Source organism: Hemiscyllium ocellatum, chromosome 21 (genome assembly GCF_020745735.1).
Source record: "Hemiscyllium ocellatum isolate sHemOce1 chromosome 21, sHemOce1.pat.X.cur, whole genome shotgun sequence".
In the NCBI taxonomy this organism is placed as follows: Eukaryota; Metazoa; Chordata; class Chondrichthyes; order Orectolobiformes; family Hemiscylliidae; genus Hemiscyllium; species Hemiscyllium ocellatum.
The window spans coordinates 17,790,289-17,810,014 of NC_083421.1; the positions used below are offsets into that span (position 1 = coordinate 17,790,289).

Below are 19,726 nucleotides of genomic sequence, written 5' to 3' on the forward strand. Positions count from 1 at the left end.
TCTATCTGTGCCTCTCATTACCTTGTACACCTCTATCAAGTCATCTCTCTTCCTCCTTCTCTTCAGTGTGAAAAGATCGAGCTCACTCAATCTTTCTTCATAAACATGTCCTCCAATCCAGGCAACATCCTGGTAAATCTCCTCTGCATCCTCTCTAAAGCATCTGCATCCTTCCTATAAAGAAGCAACCTCCCCCCAGAACTGGACACAATATTCAAAGTGTGGTCTAGCCAGGGTTTTATAGAGCTGCAACAAAACCTCGTGGCTCTTTAATTCAGTCCCACTGTTACGCCTTCTTAACAACCCTAATAAGGTGTCTGGCAACTTTGAGACATCTATGTACATGGATGTCATTTGACCTTCCAAAATGAATCACTTTTCATTTAGCCAGGTTGAACTCCATCTGCCTATCTGCCCAGCTCTGCATCCTGTCAATGTTTTGTTGTAACCTTTGTATCATCAGCAAACTTACTAACCCACCCTTCTTCTTCTACATCCAAGTCATTTGCAAAAACTACAAAGAGCAGAGGCCCAAGAATAGATCCCTGCAGGATCCCTGGTCACTGACCTCCAGGGTGAATACTTTCCATCCACTACTACAATCTCTTCTTTCGGCCAGCCAGTACTGGATCCAACAGCCAAATTTCCCTGTATCCCATACCTTCTAACTTTCTGAATGAGCCTAATGTGGGGAACCTTATCAAGTGCCTTACTGAAATTCATATACACCACATCCACTGCTTGACCTTCGTCAACTTGTCACAAGAACTCAATAAGGCTTGTGAGACATGACCTGCTCCTCACAAAGCCATGCTGGTTCGTTGCCAAGCACCAAATCCAATATGGCCTCCCTCTAGTCGGCTTATCTATTATATTGCACAGTGGCTCAGTGGTTAGCACAGCAGCCTTACAGCGCCAGGGACTTGGGTTCGATTCCAGCCTCGGGCAACTATCTGTGTGGAGTTTTCACATTCTCCCTGCGTCTGTGTGGGTTTGCTCCAGTGCTCTGGTGTCCTCCCACAGTCCAAACATGTGGGGGTTAGGTGAATTGGCTATGCTAAGTTGCCCAAAGCATCCAGGGATGTATAGGTTAGGTGCATTAGTCAGGGGGAATGGGTCTGGGTGGGTTACTCTTTAGAGGGCTGGTGTGAACTTGTTGGGCCAAAGGGCCTGTTTCCACATTGTAGGGATTCTATTCTATGCTGACTATGTTTAATCAAACTATGTTTTTCCAAATAATCATTAATCCTATCTCTCAGAATCCTTCCCAGCACCTTGCTTACCACAGACCTAAGACTGTCTGGTCTTTAATTCCCAGGGACTTCCCTATTCCCTTTCTGGAACAGAGGAACAACATTCACCTCCCTCCAATCATCCGGTACTGTCCCCGTGGAGAGTGAGGATGCAAAGATCATCGCCAAGGCTTCCCGTAGTAACCTTGGACATATCTGGTTATGCCCTGGGGACATATCTATTTTGATCCTTCCCTGAATTTCCAGCACAGCCACTTCCTTAATATCAATCTGTTCAAGACTATTAACCTGGTCCACGGTGTATTTACCATTAACAAGGTCCCTCTCTCTAGCGAATACTGAAGCAAAAGAGCTCATTTAGGACCTCCCCTACCTCTTCAGACTCCAGGCACAAGTTCCCTCCAATATCCCTCAGTGGCCCTACCCTCTCTTTGATCATTCTCTTATTCCTCGTGTGTGTAGAATACCTTTGGGTTTTCCCTAATACTTCCCACTAAGATTTTTTTGTGCCCCCTCCTAACTCTCCAAAGTCCAGTTTTGAGTTCTTTCCTAGTTACCCTGTAACCCTCTAAAGCTGTGCTAGATCCTTGTTTTTTCAACCTTAAGTAAGCTTCCTTCTTCCTCTTGACGAGAAGCTCCTCTGCTCTTGTCATCCAAGGCTCCTTCACCTTATCATTCCTTGACTGTCTCAGTGGGACAAAAGTTATTCAACACACACAAGTGCTCCTTAAACAGTCTCCACCTTTCTGTTGTGCATTTCACATCGAACAGTTGTTCCTAATTTATACTCCACAGCTCCTGTAATAGCAGTATAATTTCCCCTCCCACAATTAAATATCTTACCATGCTCCCATATCTTTCCTGATAAAGGGCTTTTGCCTGAAATGTTGATTCTCCTGCTCCTAGGATGCTGCCTGACCTGTGCATTTCCAGCATCACACTCTCAACTCTAATCTCCAGGCACCTGCAGTCCTCACTCTCACCCACCTTCCTATACTGTCTGTTGCTATCCCTCTCCATGGCTATGGTAAAAGTGATGCGGTTGTGGTAACTGTCACCGAAATGCTCTACCACCGAGAGATCTGACACCTGGCCTGGCTTGTTGCCTAGCACCAAATCCAATATGGCTGACCTCCTAGACGGCCTATCTACACATTTGAGTCAGGAATCTTTCCTGGATACACCTGACAAAATTGGCTCAATCCAGAGTATCTGCACGAAGGAGGTTCCAATCAATATTGGAGAAGCTGAAGTCACCTGTAACAACAACTCTTACATCTGCACCCTTCTGCTGTCCAATCTCTCTGCTGCTATTGGGGGGGGGGGGTGGCGGGGGGTCTATAGAAAACACCCAATAAAGTGACTGCTCCTTTCCTGTTACTGACTTCGACCTGTACTGACTCAGTAGACAAACTCTCCTCAACAACCTCCTTTTCTGCAGCTATGGTGCATTCTCTAAATAATAATAGTATTCCCCCTCCTCTTAACTCCCCCCTCCCCCCCCCCGTTCTTTTTAAAAGATCTAAACCCTGGATCATCCAGCAACTATTCCTGCTCTCTGAAACGTATGTCTCCGTTATGGCCACAACATCGTAGTTCCAAGTACTGATCCATGCTCTAAGTTCATCAGTCTTATTCCTGACACACTCTGCATTGAAACAGACCCACTTTAACCCATCTCTTTGCCCTATCTGCTGTGTACCCTTTCTGACAGACTCTCTGCATTCTACTTCTGCCCATTTAACTCTCCTCTGATCTGTACCTCTAGTTCCCATCCTCCTGCCAAACTAGTTTAAACCCTCCCGAAGTGCTCCAGCAAATCTCCTGCCCAGGACATTGGTGCCCCTCCAGTTTGTGTAACCCTTCCTTCATGTACAGGTCCCACCTTCCCCAGAAGGTACCTCAATGATCTACATACCTGAAGCCCTCCCTCCTGCACCAGCCCTGTAGCCACGTTTAGCTGCACTCACTCCCTGTTCCTCGCCTTACTAGCACGTGGCACCAGTAGTAATCCTGAGGTTACTACTCTGCTTGTCTTGCTTTTTAGCTCCCAACCTAACTCCCTGAAATCACCTTTTAGACCCTCATCCCTTTTCCTAGCTTTGTCATTGGTGCCAATGTGCACCATGACTTCTGGCTGCTCACCCTCCCCCATCAGAACCTTGTAGACTGAATCCTAGACATCCCGGACCCTGGCACCTGGGAGGCAGCATACCTTCCTGGAGTCTTGTTCATGACCACAGAATCTCCTGTCCATAACTCTAACTATTGCGTCTCCTACCACTAGTTCTTTTCTATTCTTCTCCCTTCCCCTCTGAGCCACAGAGCCAGGCTCAGTACCAGAGACCAAGCCACCAGAGCTTTCCCCTGGTAGGTTATCCCCCACTAATGGTATCCCAAAATGGTATACTTACTAGTGAGGGGAACAGCCACAGGGGTTCCCTGCACTGTCTGCCTCTTCCCTTTCCGTCCCCTGACTGTAAACCATCTACCTTTTTCCTGAACTGAGGTGTGACTACCTCCCTGTAACTCCTCTCTGTTACCCCCTCCGCCTCCTCAATGATCCAGCTCCAGTTCCATAACACAGTTTCTGTTGAACTGGGGTTGGGTGCACTTTCCATAGATGAAGTCAGTGGGAACACTAGTGGTGACCCTTACCTCCCACATCCTACAGGGGGAGCATGCAACTGCCCTAACATTCAATCCCACTGTTCTGAATTCTTAAAGAGAGTATTTTTTTAAAAAACTAGGAACCTTACAGAATCGGCGCACAGAACCTTTTGCTTTGGTTAGAGGACGAGGATGGGTGGGAGACGCTACCAAAGTAGTGTTTTGGGTAAAGCAACTGCTCAAATATATTACCTCACTTCCTCAGCAATCCCTTTTCTGATCCTCCTCAGCGTGCGCTCAGCCTATTCATGAGATAAGTTATTAAAGGATTAATTTACCTTCCCAGCAGCCCCCGGTCCTCACTCTCACAGCTCGTGCTGCTGCTCCAAAAATGCTGCACACGTTCCTCTCTCTCAATTTATAGCCATTCAAGTTATATTCCAGCTTCCTGCTTTTGCTTCCAAAGTGGAAAACCTCATATTTACCGAACATATACTGCCTCTATCGTGTATTTGACCACTCACTCCGCTTGTCAAGTTTAAATGAAGGAGCATCAGACATTGTGAACTGAAAATGTGTTGCTGGAAAAACGCAGCAGGTCAGGCAGCATCCAAGGAGCAGGAGATTCGACGTTTTGGACATAAGCCCTTCTTCAGTTTCCTGAAGAAGGGCTTATGCCCGAAACGTCAAATCTCCTGCTCTTTGGATGCTGCCTGACCTGCTGCGTTTTTCCAGCAACACATTTTCAGCTCTGATCTCCAGCATCTGCAGACCTCACTTTCTCCTCAGACATTGTGGAGGCTTGCATCAGTTCTTAACATAACTTTCATGAAACAACAGAGAGAGGTGAAAAATAAAGTTCAGCTGCATTTGCAATTAGAAATAAACAGGGGCTGCTTACCTTTCCAGCATCAACACATTGACGGGCAGTGACTGATGACTTCACCCAACTCAGGTCCAATGCAATTGGTCACATGAAAACCTTTAACTCGTGTCCCCTCTAAACTCTCTCCCCATCATCTTAATCTGTGCCCCATTAATTGAACTCTTCACTTGGGGAAGCAGGTTTTCTTGTCCACTTATCCAAGCCCCTCATTATTTTGTACACCTCAATTAAACCACCCCTCGACTTCTGTTGCAGAGAACACAATTCACCTACCCAGTCACTCCTCATCGTTGCCGTTGTCAAACACAGGCGGCATTTTTGAAAATCACCTCGACAATGTCTTCCTGTGACCAGAACTGCACCTAAAACCCCAGCTTTGGCCTAACAGTATCTTGTGTAGATTACATTACATCCTTACTTCTGTACTCAGCATCTTGCCCAATGAAGGAAAGCATCCTATATGCCTTCTTCACCACCTTATCCACTTGTTCTGTATATCTGAAGAAAGATAAAGGAACATAGAAACCAAAACATAGCTCTATAAGAACGTTCCTCAGAAAAACAGGATGTATTTTCCCTTGCCATCTATCACTTTTCCTCATCTTTTCCTCAGTGCTCCTCTTCATTGAAGAGGAAGACCCGAGGGTGGCAAGGGCACAGAATGCATTCTGGGTGAGGAACTTCAGTATTCACCAGTAAGAGTGACTCGGTGACAACAGTGCTACTGACTGAACTGTCAAGCCATAAACGACAGATGTAGAGTTAGACTGAGTCTGTGCACGTTATTCAGGTAACCAGTAAGAGGCAAAAATATACTTCACCTCATCCTCACCAATCTGTTGACTGCAGATGTCCATGACATTGTCAGTAAGAGTGACCACCATATAAAGTCCTTGCAAAGACGAAGTTCCATCCTCACATTGAGGATACCCTCCGTCATGTTGTATGTCACTATTGTTGTGCTATATGGAATAGACTTAAAACAGATAACATCTCAAGACTGGGCATCCATGAGACATTCATACTGCCATCAACAGCAGAAGAACTGTATTCAATCTGCAACTTCATGTCCGCCATATCCTCACTCAGCCATTATAATCAAGCCAAGGTTCTACCCTGGTTCACGGGAGAGTGCAGAAGGGAATACCAGGAGCAGCTCCAGATATATCTGAAAATGAAGTGTCAACCTGGTGAAGCTGCAACACAGGATTACTTGCATGCCAAACAGCTTAAATAGCAAGTGATAGAGTGAGAAGGAAAAGAGCAGCAGATACATGGGAACACTTCGACCTTCAAGTTCCCTTCCAAGCCACTCACCATCTTGACTTGGAAAAACTTGTCTTTTCTTCACTGTCGCTGGGTCAAAATCTTGGAATTCCTTCCCTAAAGACATTGTAGGTCAACCCACGACATCTTGACTCCAGCACTTCAAGATGGCACCTATTCAAGGACAAATTTATGACAGGTAATAAATGCTGCCCAGTCAGCAATGGCCACTTCCCACAAGTGAGTTAAAAAAAAAGTAATTTCACAGACAATGGATTAGATCTGCAATCCTGCTACCTCTCGTCATGAACGTTGGTGGACAATTTAACAACTAATAGGAGAAGGAGAAAGCCCTGCAAATATCCAAAACACCAATGATAGGGGAGTCCAGCACATAGAGCAAAAGCCGTGTTTGAAGCATTTGCAACAATCTTCAACCAGAAAGTGCCAAGTGGATGATCTATCTCCTCCTCCAGAGGTTCCCAACATCTCAAATGACAGTCTTCAGCCAATTTGATTCACTCCACGTGATAGCAAATAAGATTTGGAGACACTGCATGCTGCAAAGGCTATGGGCCCTGACAAAATTCTGGCAATAGAGCTTGTATCCAGAACAATTCACATCCACAGCCAGGCTGTTCTCATACCATTACAACACTGTTATCTACCTGACAATGTGGAAAATTGGGCAGGTGTGTTCTGTAACCAAAAGCAGGATAAATCCCAACCTGGCCAATTATCACCCCATCAGTCTAGTCCTGATCATCTGTAAAGTGATGGAAGATGTCATCGTCAATGTGATTAAACTGCTGCTGCTCAGCAATAAGCTGCTCAGTGATGCACAGGTTGGGTTCCGCCAGGGTCACTCAGCTCCTGAGCTCATTCCAGCCTTGGTTCAAACATGGATAATGATGCAGAATCCGAGAGGTGAGGTGAGAGTGACAGCCCTTGACACAAAGGCCACATTTCACCACTGGTGTCAAGGAGCTTCAGCAAAACAGGAGTCATTGGGAATCAGAGGGGAATCTCTCTGCTGGTTATAGTCATCCATAGCACCAACACAGATACTGGGGGAAGGTGAGGACTGCAGATGCTGGAGACCAGAGTTGAAAAATGTGGTGCTGGAAAAACACAGCAGGCCAGGCAGCATCCGAGGAGCAGGAAAATCGATGTTTCAGGCATAACCTCTTCTTCAGGAATGAGGCTGGTGTGCCAAGCGGGCTGAGATAAAGGGTAGGGGGGAGGGAATTTGGGGGAGGGGTGCTGGGAATATGATAGGTGGAAGGAGGTGAGGGTGAGGGTGATAGGCCGGAGAGGGGGTGGGGGCGGAGAGGTCAGGAAGAAGATTGCAGGTCAAGAGGACAATGCTGACTCTGGGAGTTGGGACTGAGATAAGGTGGGGGGAGGGGAAATGAGGAAACTGGAGAAATCTACATTCATCCCGTGTGGTTGGAGGGTTCCTAGGCGGAAGATGAGGTGCTCTTCTTCCAGGCATCGTATGGTCAGGGTCTGGCGACGGAGGCGACCAAGGACCTGCATGTCCTCGGTGGAGTGGGAGGGGGACTTAAAGTGTTCAGCCACAATGCGGTTGGGTTGGTTGGTGCGGGTGTCCCTGAGGTGTTCCCTGAAACATTCCGCAAGTAGGCGGCCTGTCTCCCCAATGTAGAGGAGACCACATCGGGTGTAACGGATACAGTAAAGGATGTGTGTGGAGGTGCAGGTAAATTTGTGATGGATATGGAAGGATCCATTGGGGTCTTGGAGGGCGGTGAGGGGGATTTGTGGGCACAAGTTTTGCATTTCTTGCGGTTGCAGGGGAAGGTGCTGGGAGTGGAGGTTGGGTTGGTGGGAGGTGTGGACCTGACAAGGGAGTCGCGGAGAGAGTGGTCTCTCCAGAACGCTGATAGGGCTGGGGAGGGAAATATATGCCTGGGGATGGGGTCTGTTTGGAGGTGGCGGAAATGACAGGGGATGATACGATGTATCTGGAGGTTGGTTGGGTGGTAGGTGAGGACCAGTGGGGTTCTGTCCTGGTGGCGATTGGAGGGGCGGGGCTCAAGGGCGGAGGAGCGGGAAGTGGAGGAGATGCGGTGGAGAGCATCGTCAACCACGTCTGAGGGGAAATTACGGTCTTTGAAGAAGGAGGCCATCTGGGTTGTTCGGTTTTGGAATTGGTCCTCCTGGGAGCAGATGCGGCAAAGGTGAAGGAATTGGGAATATGGGATGGCGTTTTTACAGGGGGCAGGGTGGGAGGAGGTGTAGTCTAGGTAGCTGTGGGAGTCAGTCGGTTTGTAGTAAATGTCTGTGTTGAGTCAGTCACCCGAGATAGAGATGGAAAGGTCTAGGAAGGGAAGGGAGGAGTCTGAGATGGTCCAGGTAAATTTGAGGTCGGGGTGGAAGATGTTAGTAAAGTGGGTGAACTGCTCAACCTCCTCGTGGGAGCACAAGGTAGCGCCAACACAATCATCAATGTGGCAGAGGAAAAGGTGGGTGGTGGTGCCAGTGTAGTTGCAGAAGATGGACTGTTCCACATATTCAACGAAGAGGCAGGCATAGCTGGGGCCCATGCGGGTGCCCATGGCTACTCCTTTGGTTTGGAGGAAGTGAGAGGATTGGAAAGAGAAGTTGTTCAGAGTGAGGACCAGTTCAGTCAGTCGAAGGAGGGTGTCACTGGAAGGGTACTGGTTGGTGCGGCAGGAGAGCTTGGATGCCTTTGTGATGGGGGATGGAGGTGTACAGGGACTGGATGTCCATGGTGAAGATAAGGCGTTGGGGACCGGGGAAGCGAAAATCATGGAGGAGGTGGAGGGCGTGGGTGGTGTCCCAAACATAGGTGGGAAGTTCTTGGACTAAGGGGGACAGGACCGTGTCGAGGTATGCAGAAATGAGTTCGGTGGAGCAGGAGCAGGCTGAGACAATGCGTCGGCCGGGGCAGTCAGGTTTGTGGATTTTGGGCAGGAGGTAGAAACGGGCGGTGCGGGGTTGTGGGACTATGAGGTTGGAGGCGGTGGATGGGAGATTCCCTGAGGTGATGAGGTTATGGATGGTCTGGGAGATGATGGTTTGGTGGTGCGAGGGGTCATGGTCAAGGGGGCAGTAGGAGGAGGTGTCCACGAGTTGGCGTCTAGCTTTAGCGGTGTAAAGATCGGTGCGCCAAACTACCACTGAGCCTCCCTTGTCTGCTAGTTTGATGGTGAGGTTGGGGTTGGAGCGGAGGGAGTGGGGGGCTGCGTGTTGTGAGGGTGAGAGGTTGGAGTGGGTGAGAGGGGTGGACAGGTTGAGGCGGTCAATGTCGCGGCGGCAGAGATAGTTCTGGTAGATGGAGATTAATCATTTCAACTCGAGAACATCGCTGCAGGTGTTCTTCAGTTGTTCTCTGAAATGTTCTCTCTGTCTGCAAAGAAAATGTGTGAATACAGGTACCTTCCAACTCATGCAAGTGCTCCACACTACAAGTCCAACCAACTACCTCAGTAGGTTGTCAGTGTACTGCTTTGAACATTTAGGTTATTTAGGTCATGTTGCGTCAGGACAGGATATTGGTTAGGCCGCTGTCGGAATATTGCGTGCAATTCTGGTCTCCTTTCAATTGGAAAGATGTTGTGAAACTTGAAAGGGTTCAGAAAAGATTTGAGCTATAGGGAGAGGCTGAACAGGCTAGGTCTGTTTTCCCTGGACCATCAGAGGCTGAGGGGTGACCTTATAGAGATTTATAAAATCGTGAGGGGAATGGATAGGGTGAATAGACAGGTCTTTTCCCTGGGCATGGAGAGTCCAGAACTAGAGGGCATAGGATGAGAGGGGAAAGATATCAAAGGGACCAAAGGGTTCAACAGTTTCACACAGAGGGTGGTATATGTATGGAATGAGCTGCCAGAGGAAGTGGTGGAGGCTGGTACAATTGCAACATTTAAGAGGCATTTGGATGTGTATATGAATATGAAGGATTTGGAGGGATATGGGCCGGGTGCTGGCAGGTGGGGCTAGTTTGGGTTGGGATATCTGGTCAGCATGGACAGGTTGGTCCAAAGGGTCTGTTTCCATGCTGTACATCTCAATAACTCTATGACAACGGTCACCAATGTTAAAGCATTGAAAGCTGAGAGGTCTTTGTTTAATTCTATCTTGTCACATTGCTCTGGCTAGGAGATTTGCCTAGGCTGATATCACATTGTGCACAATAGCTGACTCTGCAATGCAGCTGTGCACATTGCCCAATGGAACACTGACACCTATAATTAGTTCCTAGATAATTAGTTCCTAGCTCTTTCCAGATAATACAACAATTAAAAAGAGTTAGGAAATGTGCTTTATTGACATTATTTGAGTGATAAATGTTTTACCAGGATACCACAACATCACCAATACCGTATACAGAACAACATCGATTAACCGAACGAGACGGGCGGGGAGTATTTTGTTCGGAAAGCACCTTTGATGTAATAAATTGTGTTTCAAAGGAGCATTATCAGTGGCTCCAAAAGGAGGCAGTAGACATTGAAGAAGTTTGGTTAAAGGTGTTGATTTTAATGAGTGTCATAAAGGGTAGATGTGGTGATTGGATCCAGGTTGATCTCATTAACTATGAGGTCATTGATTGGGGTTGTAAAACTAAGCCAATTGGGAAAGCCCTGGCTGACTAATGGAACCAGGTCACTCTAGTGTTTCCTTTCTTCTTGGTGGTGGAATATAAATAAAGATTTATGCACGCGTGGTGCTATCCTTACATACAGATGAGGAAGAACACCACTTTGACTGGGACAACACTTCCATCAAAGGACAAGCTAAACAGAGACACGTACGGGAATTCCTGAAGACCCAGCATTCTAACCGAAACTCCATCAATAAACACGTCGATTTAGACCCCATATACCATCCTCTGAATAAAAGGGCCGGAAATGATATCACTCACTTTAAGAAACTAAGACACTTAAATAGAAAGTGACATAACACCAGAGCTTCACCAAAGACTCACTAATGATATTACCTGGTATGGTGACGAAACGTCTGAAAGCAGACCTTCCAGCTCAGCAAGCAGACTTATAACCTGAACGAATAAAGTTTTCTGTACTCGAACAGAAAGAACTAGGAGATTATGTGTGTTTTATGTAGTGTTGCTGGTGAGATTTCGGGCACTTCATGCTTGGGTCCATATTTCTCTTGTGTCCTGTTACTGTTACATTATATTTTGTATAACTATGAGTAAAACAAAACCTAGAACCAGGAGATTAACCAAGAGATTAGAATCTCTTCAGAGAAAGAGAAAAATATATATAACCAGGAGATGAGAATCTCCTCAGTTCAGGCATAGGTCTCTGAGCTGGCTGAATATACTGTGCACAAATAAATAAAGGATGATTTGGTGATGGGATACCAGCCTCTGTGCAGTTATTTTACTCATGTCAGGCCTTGTGGGACTCCCTTGCTGTCTGGAATCCACATACCGGCAACAACGACAATGGCTTGCTGGCCCTTAAGTACATTTTTTGGCACTTGGCCAAGGCTCGGCTTTGTTCTGGGGTTCTGCTGTGAGCTGGCTGGGGTCCTTCTGCTCAGCATATGCCCTGTGTGAGGCTCTGCAATTGTCTACACTCAAGGGGTGTTCCCCAAGCTCAGTCCCAGAGGGGAGTGAGTCCACTCCCATTGGGATACCATATTGCTCCCATGCTCCACTTGCTGCATTTTCTCATGCTCCAGGCCAGCTGCAGTGCCTGTTTGAGGTCCAGTTGGGTTTCAGCCAGTAAGCGCTTCTGCATGGCTATGTCATTAATCCCACATACCAAACGGTCTTTCAGCACAGTGGTACAATGGTTAGCACTGCTGCCTCACAGTGCCAGAAACCCGGGTTCAATTCCCGCCTCAGGCCACTGTCTGTGTGGAGTTTGCACGTTCTCCCCGTGTCTGTGTGGGTTTCCTCCGGGTGCTCCGGTTTCCTCCCACAGTCCAAAGATGTGCAGGCCAGGTGAATTAGCCATGCTAAATTGCCCGTAGTGTTAGGTGAAGGGATAAATGTAGGGGTATGGGTGGGTGTACTTCGGCGGGTCAGTGTGGACTTGTTGGGCCGAAGGGCCTGTTTCCACACTGTAAGTAATCTAATCTAATCTCATTCAGTGTTAGCTGAAAATCACATGTCGTCTTAACCTTGTCAAAAACCCTGATATGAATTCCCCCAGTTCTCTAACAGCCAAATAAAACCAATACCATCTCAGGATTAGAGGAGGCTTGGAGTGGTAACGTTCCTGAACCAGGAATGTCACCTCTTGGAAGGTCTTAGTGTCTAATGCCTCTTGGATAGTTAAGCCACATATAACTAAGAATGCTGCAGGTCTGCATGTAGTCTAGATTATTTGTTGCTTTTCATCTGCCCTAATTTCAACTATGTCGGTCCTTTCCTGGACTCAGTGTTCCTGGTCATTGTGGACGCCCATTCATAGTGGTTGGCATATAATTCATTTGGCAAACACAGGGATGATGACTGAGAAGCTGCCAGCATCATTTGCAATACATGGACTGCCAGAAGTATTGGTCACAGACAATGGGACATTATTTACCAGCAGGGAATCTGAATATTTAGGTTAGATTACTTACAGTGTGGAAACAGTCCCTTCAGCCCAACAAGTCGACACTGACCCTTCGAAGAGGAACCCACCCAGACCCATTTCCCTACATTTACCCTTTCACCTAACACTACGGGCAACTTAGCATGGCAAATTCACCTAACTTACACATTATTGGACTGTGGGAGGAAACCAGAGCACCCGAAGGAAATCCATGCAGACACGGGGAGAATGTGCAAACTCCACACAGACAGTTGCCTGAGGCAGAGCACCCAGAAGAAACCCACACACACGGGGAGAATGTGCAAACTCCACACAGACAGTTGCCTGAGGTGGGAATTGAACCACTGTGCCACCGTGCTGCCCAAAGTCCAATAGCATTCGGCACATAAGGACAGCTCCATAACATCCATCATCCAATGATCTCGCAGATAGAGTTGTCTAAATGCTGAGGGAAGGCTTAAAGAAGCAGTCTACAGTATCACTTGATACTAATCTGTCCTGGTTTCTAAGTTAAAAATCACACAACACCAGGTTATAGTCCAACAGGTTTAATTGACTATCACCTGATGAAGGAGCATCGCTTCGAAAGCTAGTGCTTCCGATTAAACCTGTTGGACTATAACCTGGTGTTGTGTGATTTTTAACTTTGTACACCCCAGTCCAACACTGGCATCTCCAAGTTCTGGTTTCTGTTTGATTATAGGACCATCCCACACTCAACAACAGGGGATAGCTTCAGCAGAGTTGATACTGGGGAGAAGATGCCCAACCAGATTCAACCTAATATTCCCAGACATGGGGCGGGGTGGGGGGTGAAATGCCAGCAGGAGTGCCAATGATGGCCAAATGCCTCCTCGAGGTGAGAGAGACAACGTAATTCAGGGGACGAAGCATGGTGCCGGAACCATGGAAATGGTCTTGTATGGCTACGAGGCAAGGTTGATGCAAAGGTCAAGTTCCATCACTTACAAAGATCAGGTCAGTGATACAGTCCTGACGAAACATAGGGATCAACTCAAAGCTGTTACCTCGCAAAAGAGGCACGAGCAAAACATACCTGGCCCCTCAGAACAGCCAGAAGGCTTGTCAGGAACTGTTGGTTCTCCCCCTCTGTCTCATGTCGAGCAAACCTCAGAGTCCGAGATAGATGCAGCCTCGATACCGTTACCTCCAGAGGAAGAGGAGGAGACTCTCATGCAATGCTCCGAACACAAGCTATAGACTGGTACCGGCCTCCTGTGTCACAGGAGTGAAAATGTCATAGGAGAAGCTACAAGCCAAAGACTAGGCCTACATCCCTGGACTTGGGGGAGTGTTGGGTGAAGGACGTAGTGATTGACTGACTCATATAGCCAAGAGGTGAGAGTCTCCTCAGTTTAGGCATAGGTTACCAAGCTGGCTGGCCACAGCCAATGTACTGTCCACAAGTAAACAAAGGGTGATTTGGTGACGGGATACTGTCCTTTCAATAGTAAAGGAGTTTGAGAGTTGGCGAGGGTTAGGAAAGAAGTTCCTCAGTCTGGGCAGCTGAAAATACAGCTGAGTGTGGTGGGGCAGATACAACTGGAATTGTTGAGAAAAAAACCAGAGCTGGAAGAACAACAGAACAACAACAGTGTTGTAGGGTTGGAGGACATCATAAAAGTAGATATGGGTGGGCCATGAAGGGATTTGAAAACAAGCATGAGAAGATTAAAGTTTGATAGGTTGTTTAACCAGGAGCCAATATCAATCAACAAGCACAGGGATGGATGGTGAATGGTGCTGGGTGTAAATGAGGACATGAGCAGCAGAGTATGGGATGGTACAAAATTGGGGGATGACTCAATGTGTTGGAAGAGTCAAGTCTAGAGGTGACAATATCTAATTGGAGGAAATTTCTGCTCAACCTTTACTGACTGTCAGGGAAGCAATCTTTTCATGTGAGGAGATGATAGAGTTAGTGTTTGTCTGGAGCATGATATTGTGTTTTGAAATAGTGACGTGGATTTAGTTAAGAAATAGACGTGGAATAAGAATTGAGCTTTGAGGGCCATCCGAGGTATGCATGAGCAGGATTACAAGTAATTCTCTGCTACAATTGGCGAGGTAAGAATGGAACTAGCTAAGTGCAGTGAGTATCCGGGTTTGATTCCAGCTTCAGGTGACTCTCTGTGTGGAGTTTGCACATTCTCCCAGTGTTTGTGTGGGTTTCCTCGGGGTGCTCCGGTTTCCTCCCACAGTCCAAAGATGTGCAGGTTAGATGAATTGGCCATGCTAAATTGCCCCTAGTGTTCAGGGATGTGTAAGTTTGGGGTTAAATATAGGGTAAGAGAATGGGTATGGGTGTGACCCTCTTTGGAGGGTCGGTGTGAACTTGTTGGGCTGAAGGGCTGTTTCCACACTATAGGGATTCTATATAAAAAAAAACTGGACAATAGAGGAAAATTGCGAGAGAAGGAAAGTATGGTCACCATGTCCAAGGCTGAAGACAGGCAAGGAGGATTAAGCAGGAATGTTTACCTTTCCAACAGTCGTTCAGGATGTCATCCATGACTTTAATAATGAGTTTCAACTCTGAGGCAGGAGGGGAAACCTGATTGGAGGGATCACCTGTGGAGATGGATTTCGGAGGTGACAATATTTCAAGGACTTTGGAAAGGAATGAAAAATAAATGATGAGAATACGATAAATAGAGGAAGATGTGTCGTATACAAGAGATCAGTCTGGAGGAGATGGGAGGCAACACAGGAGAGAAACTAAAGACAGGTGCAAGTACAGTGCTCAGGCAGAGGGAATCCTGAGAGGATGTTTGATCCAGTGAACTCAGGGAAGGAAGGGATGCGGCTGAGGCAGCTGATTGCAGCGTTTCAGTCCCACTGACAAGCTCCTTTTACATATTGGAACGAAGGGTGGAAGAGGTTAAAAAAGAAGTTTGCAATCAAGAAGAGAAGCTGAAGTTTCAGACCTGCAATGTTAATTCTGTCTCTCCCTACAACTACTGTTGGAAATGCTGCATATTTACAGTACAGCATTCCTGTTTGTATTTCCGATTTCCGTCATCCACAATATTTTCATTTTGTAAAGGAAATAGCAGTGGAGAGTAGCTTTGGCAGCCGGAAGAGAAGGACATGATGATATTTTATGTAGTCCACCCAGATATGATACTGGATAACTAAATTTGTCAACATTGTATCTTAGATGGAGGGGAACAGCAGAGCTGAGGACAGTACTAGTGGAGTAGCCAGGATCAGAGACCGTAATCATTATAATGTGGATTACAGCAGAAAAGGTGATGAGGATGTAATTGAGAGATCATTTCCTGAAGACATTTTCTGCTCATTGTCATTTTGAAACTGTAGTTATAAGTGAATTGGAACTCTCCTGTTCTTCCTCATAATAGTGCTATGGAATCTTTTATACCCATCTGGTCGAGACCTCCAACAGTGCAGCACTCCCTCAGCACTGACCCCTCCTACACTGCAGCATTCCCTCAGCACTGACCCCTCCAACAGTGCAGCACTCCCTCAGTACTGACCCTCTGACAATGCAGCACTCCCTCAAAAGACCTTCTGACAGTGCGACATTCCGTCAGCACTGACCCTCCAACAATGCAGCACTCACTCAGCACTGACCCTCCGACAGTGCAGCACTCACTCAGCACTGACCCTTTGACAGTGCAACACTCACTCAGCACTGACCCTCCGACAGTGCGGCATTCCCTCAGCACTGACCCTCCGACAGTGCGGCATTCCGTCAGCACTGACCCTCCGACAGTGCGGCATTCCGTCAGCACTGACCCTCCGACAGTGCAGCACTCACTCAGCACTGACCCCTCCGACAGTGCAGCACTCACTCAGCACTGACCCCTCCGACAGTGCCACACTCCCTCAGCACTGACCCTCCGACAGTGCGGCATTCCGTCAGCACTGACTCCTCCGACAGTGCAGCATTCCCTCAAAAGACCTTCTGACAGTGCGGCACTCCCTCAGCACTGACCCTCTGACAGTGCAACATTCCCTCAGCACTGACCCTCTGACAGTGTGACATTCCCTCAGTACTGATCCTCTGACAGTGTGGCACTCCCTCAATATGACCCTTTGACAACGCAGCACTCACTCAGCACTGACCTTCTGACAGTGTGGCTCTCCCTCAATATAGCCCTCTGACAGTGCAGCAGTCCCTCAGTATGACCCTCTGATAGTGCAGCACTAACTCGGCACTGACCCTCTGACAGTGCAGCACTCCCTCAGTGCTGACCCTCCAACAGTGCGGCACTCCCTCAGTACTGACCCTATGACAATGCAGCGCTCCCTCAGCACTGACCCTCTGATATTGCTGTACTCCCTCAGTACTAACCCTATGACAGCATGATATTTCCTCAGTACAAGGGCAGCACATGGATTTGAACAACAGCATCTGCACTTTTTCCAAGCCAGTGGCTTGCAATGTATTGCCATTCCTTCAATGTCTCTGGGTTACAATCCTTGGACCCCACCCTCTGTAATGTGTCTACCTGCAGCATATGCACTGCAGCAATTCAAGAAGTTTGCTCAGCACCACTTTCTCAAGGTCAAGAGGAATGGGCAATAAATACTGGCCTGGTAAACAGCATCTGTATCCCATGACTTACACAATCAAACAGAGTGGCTTCAGTGGGGAAGGCTGTTATCTCCTTGGTGACTGTTGGAGCCCAAACTCAATATTAAGATTTGAAATTTATTTTACACAGGATATTGAGCAGAGAATAAACATGCAGGGTGCGACTAGTGACTACTTGCAGTGGAAACTCAGGCAGCGGAAGGAGAAGCGGAATCAGTTGAACAAGGATTTGGACGATCTGCTGCTAGAACATGCTGAGCTAAAGTTTGACCCCAACAAAACAATAGCCAGGTACAAGCCGCTCACTGGAACCCTTTGTGAGAAGTTGATTGCAGACCTTGTTATCTCATCACCTGTTTTGAAATGTCTTTCAGGAATTGCCCCAGAGGTCTCTGCAAGAGAGGCAGTGGCTAATGGTATCATTGCTAAATCCAGAGAGTGGGAATCTGGTTTTGAATCCTGCCACAATGAATGGGGGAATTTGAATCTCACTAAAATAGTCTGAAATTAAGAATCCTAACGATAACCACAACGCTGTTGTCAATTGTCGGAAAAACCTACCTGATTTACTCCTGTCCTTCAGGGATGGAAATCTGCATTCTTACTTGATGTGGCCAACATGTGATTCCAAGCCCACAGTAATGTGGATGATTCTTAACTGCCCTCTGGAGCAATTAGGGATGGGCAATAAACACTGGCCTTGTCAGTGACACTCATGTCCCATGAACGAATTTTAAAAGCTCCCCCTCAGCACTAACTCCAGAAATATCCTCCATACAGACAATATAATGTTCCCTTCCACTACAGCTATTCTTCATTCTTTGCCTCTTTCTACCTCATGTATAGGAACAGGAAAGCTGCTGAACCTTCAGTTGCTCCACCAAAGTTAAAATCTGAATCTTAAAAGACAATTTCACACCTTTACTCGACCTAACAACAGAAAATGCATTAATAAATGTGCAAAGCCTTCAGGCGGAGTCCAGTTTTAAAGTCAATTTTTCCAACAGAGAATATAGGAACGGCAATGCTTCAGGTTACAGAGAAACAGTGAGACTAAGGGCTGTCATTCAGGAGAGAGCAAGCTACAAACTGAGTCAAAAGTTTGAGAGATCACAGAACAGCTGGAATTAAGTCCCTTAAAACCTTACTTTGAACAGAAAGTCATTGACGTGATGTCACCTCTCCCACTGTAGGATGCACTGCCAGTCATTGCCACTGATGTTAGATCGGCCTTCTTGAGAGTGAACCCACGGAAAGCGACCTGCCTGGATGGTGTTCCCAGCCGTGCTTTCAGATCCTGTGCGGACTAGCTGGCGAGAGTATTCACAGATGTTTTTAACCTCCTTCTTATGATCTGAAGTCACCTTCTGCTTCCAGAAGACCACCAACATCAAAGAAAATTCATGCAAAGTACCTCAGTGACTATCACCCACTGGCTCTGACCTCCATGATTATGAAGTGCTTCAAGTGGTTCATCATGGCTCACATCAACTCCAGCCTACTTCTTTGCAATCCGCCTACCAGTGCAATATGTCCACATTAGATGCCATCTTCCTGGCCACATATGTATAATAACAAGGATACCTACGTCAGGGTCCTACTTATTGACTACAGCTCTGCCTTCAGCACTATAATTCCAAATAAGCTTATTTCTAAGCCCTGGGACCTAGGTCTCAGCTTCTCTCTCCCCCCCCCCCCCCAATGTAACTAGATCCTTGACTTCCTGACCCACAGGCCACAATCAGTAAGAATAGGCAACAAAAGCTCCTCCACCATAATCCCTAACACCGGTCCCTGAAAGGCTGCCTACTATACCTACGAAAGCCCCCTACTATACTCCTTATATCCTGATGATTATGTGGTCAAATTCTGTCCTAATTCAATTTACAAGTTTGCTGACGACACCACCATTGTAGATCAAATCCCAAACAACAATGAGACTGAAGACAGGAAAGAGACTGAGTACTTAGTGGCCTTGTGTCAAGACACCAATCGCTCCCTCAATGTCAGCAAGTTGAAGGAGCTGGTGATTGACCTGAGGAAGGGAAGTGGAGAGCACATCCATGTCTGCATCAGTGGTGCTGAGGTGGAGATGGTCAAGAGCATCAAGTTCCTGGGAATGCTGATCACCAACAGTCTGTCCTGGTCCATTCTTGTGGATGCAACGGTCAAGAAACCACACCCACGCCTCTGATTCCAAGGAAGGCTGGGGAAATTCTGCATGTCGACAAAAACTCTTACCCAGTTTTTATTGATGAACCATAGAAAGTATCCTTTTTCGATGCATCGCAGCATGGTAGGGCAACTGCTTTCCCAATACTGCAAAAAACTACAGAGAGTTGTGAAATACAACCCAGTCCATCATGCAAACCAGCCTTCCATCCATTGACTCTGTCTACACTTCCTGCTGCGTCTGGAAAGCAATCAATGTAATCAAAGACTCCTCACACCCCAGTTATACTCTCTCCTTTTGGGCCAAAGGTAGAAAAGTTTGAATACACATACAAACAACTTCAAGTACAGCTTCTTTCCTGTTGCTATCAGACTTTCCAACAGACCTCTCAAATGT

General features: G+C 47.0%; 1 protein-coding gene across 1 annotated transcript in view; it reads left to right on the forward strand.

The window, feature by feature from the left end:
* Window positions 1-19,726, forward strand: part of LOC132825629 (coiled-coil domain-containing protein 183-like) — a 100,332-nt gene that overhangs the window by 59,828 nt on the left and 20,778 nt on the right. Inside the window, exons 8-9 of the mRNA XM_060840995.1 lie at window positions 17,288-17,474; window positions 19,074-19,252. Coding sequence (XP_060696978.1) covers window positions 17,288-17,474; window positions 19,074-19,252 — 366 coding nt within the window. The remainder of the gene's footprint in view (window positions 1-17,287; window positions 17,475-19,073; window positions 19,253-19,726) is intronic.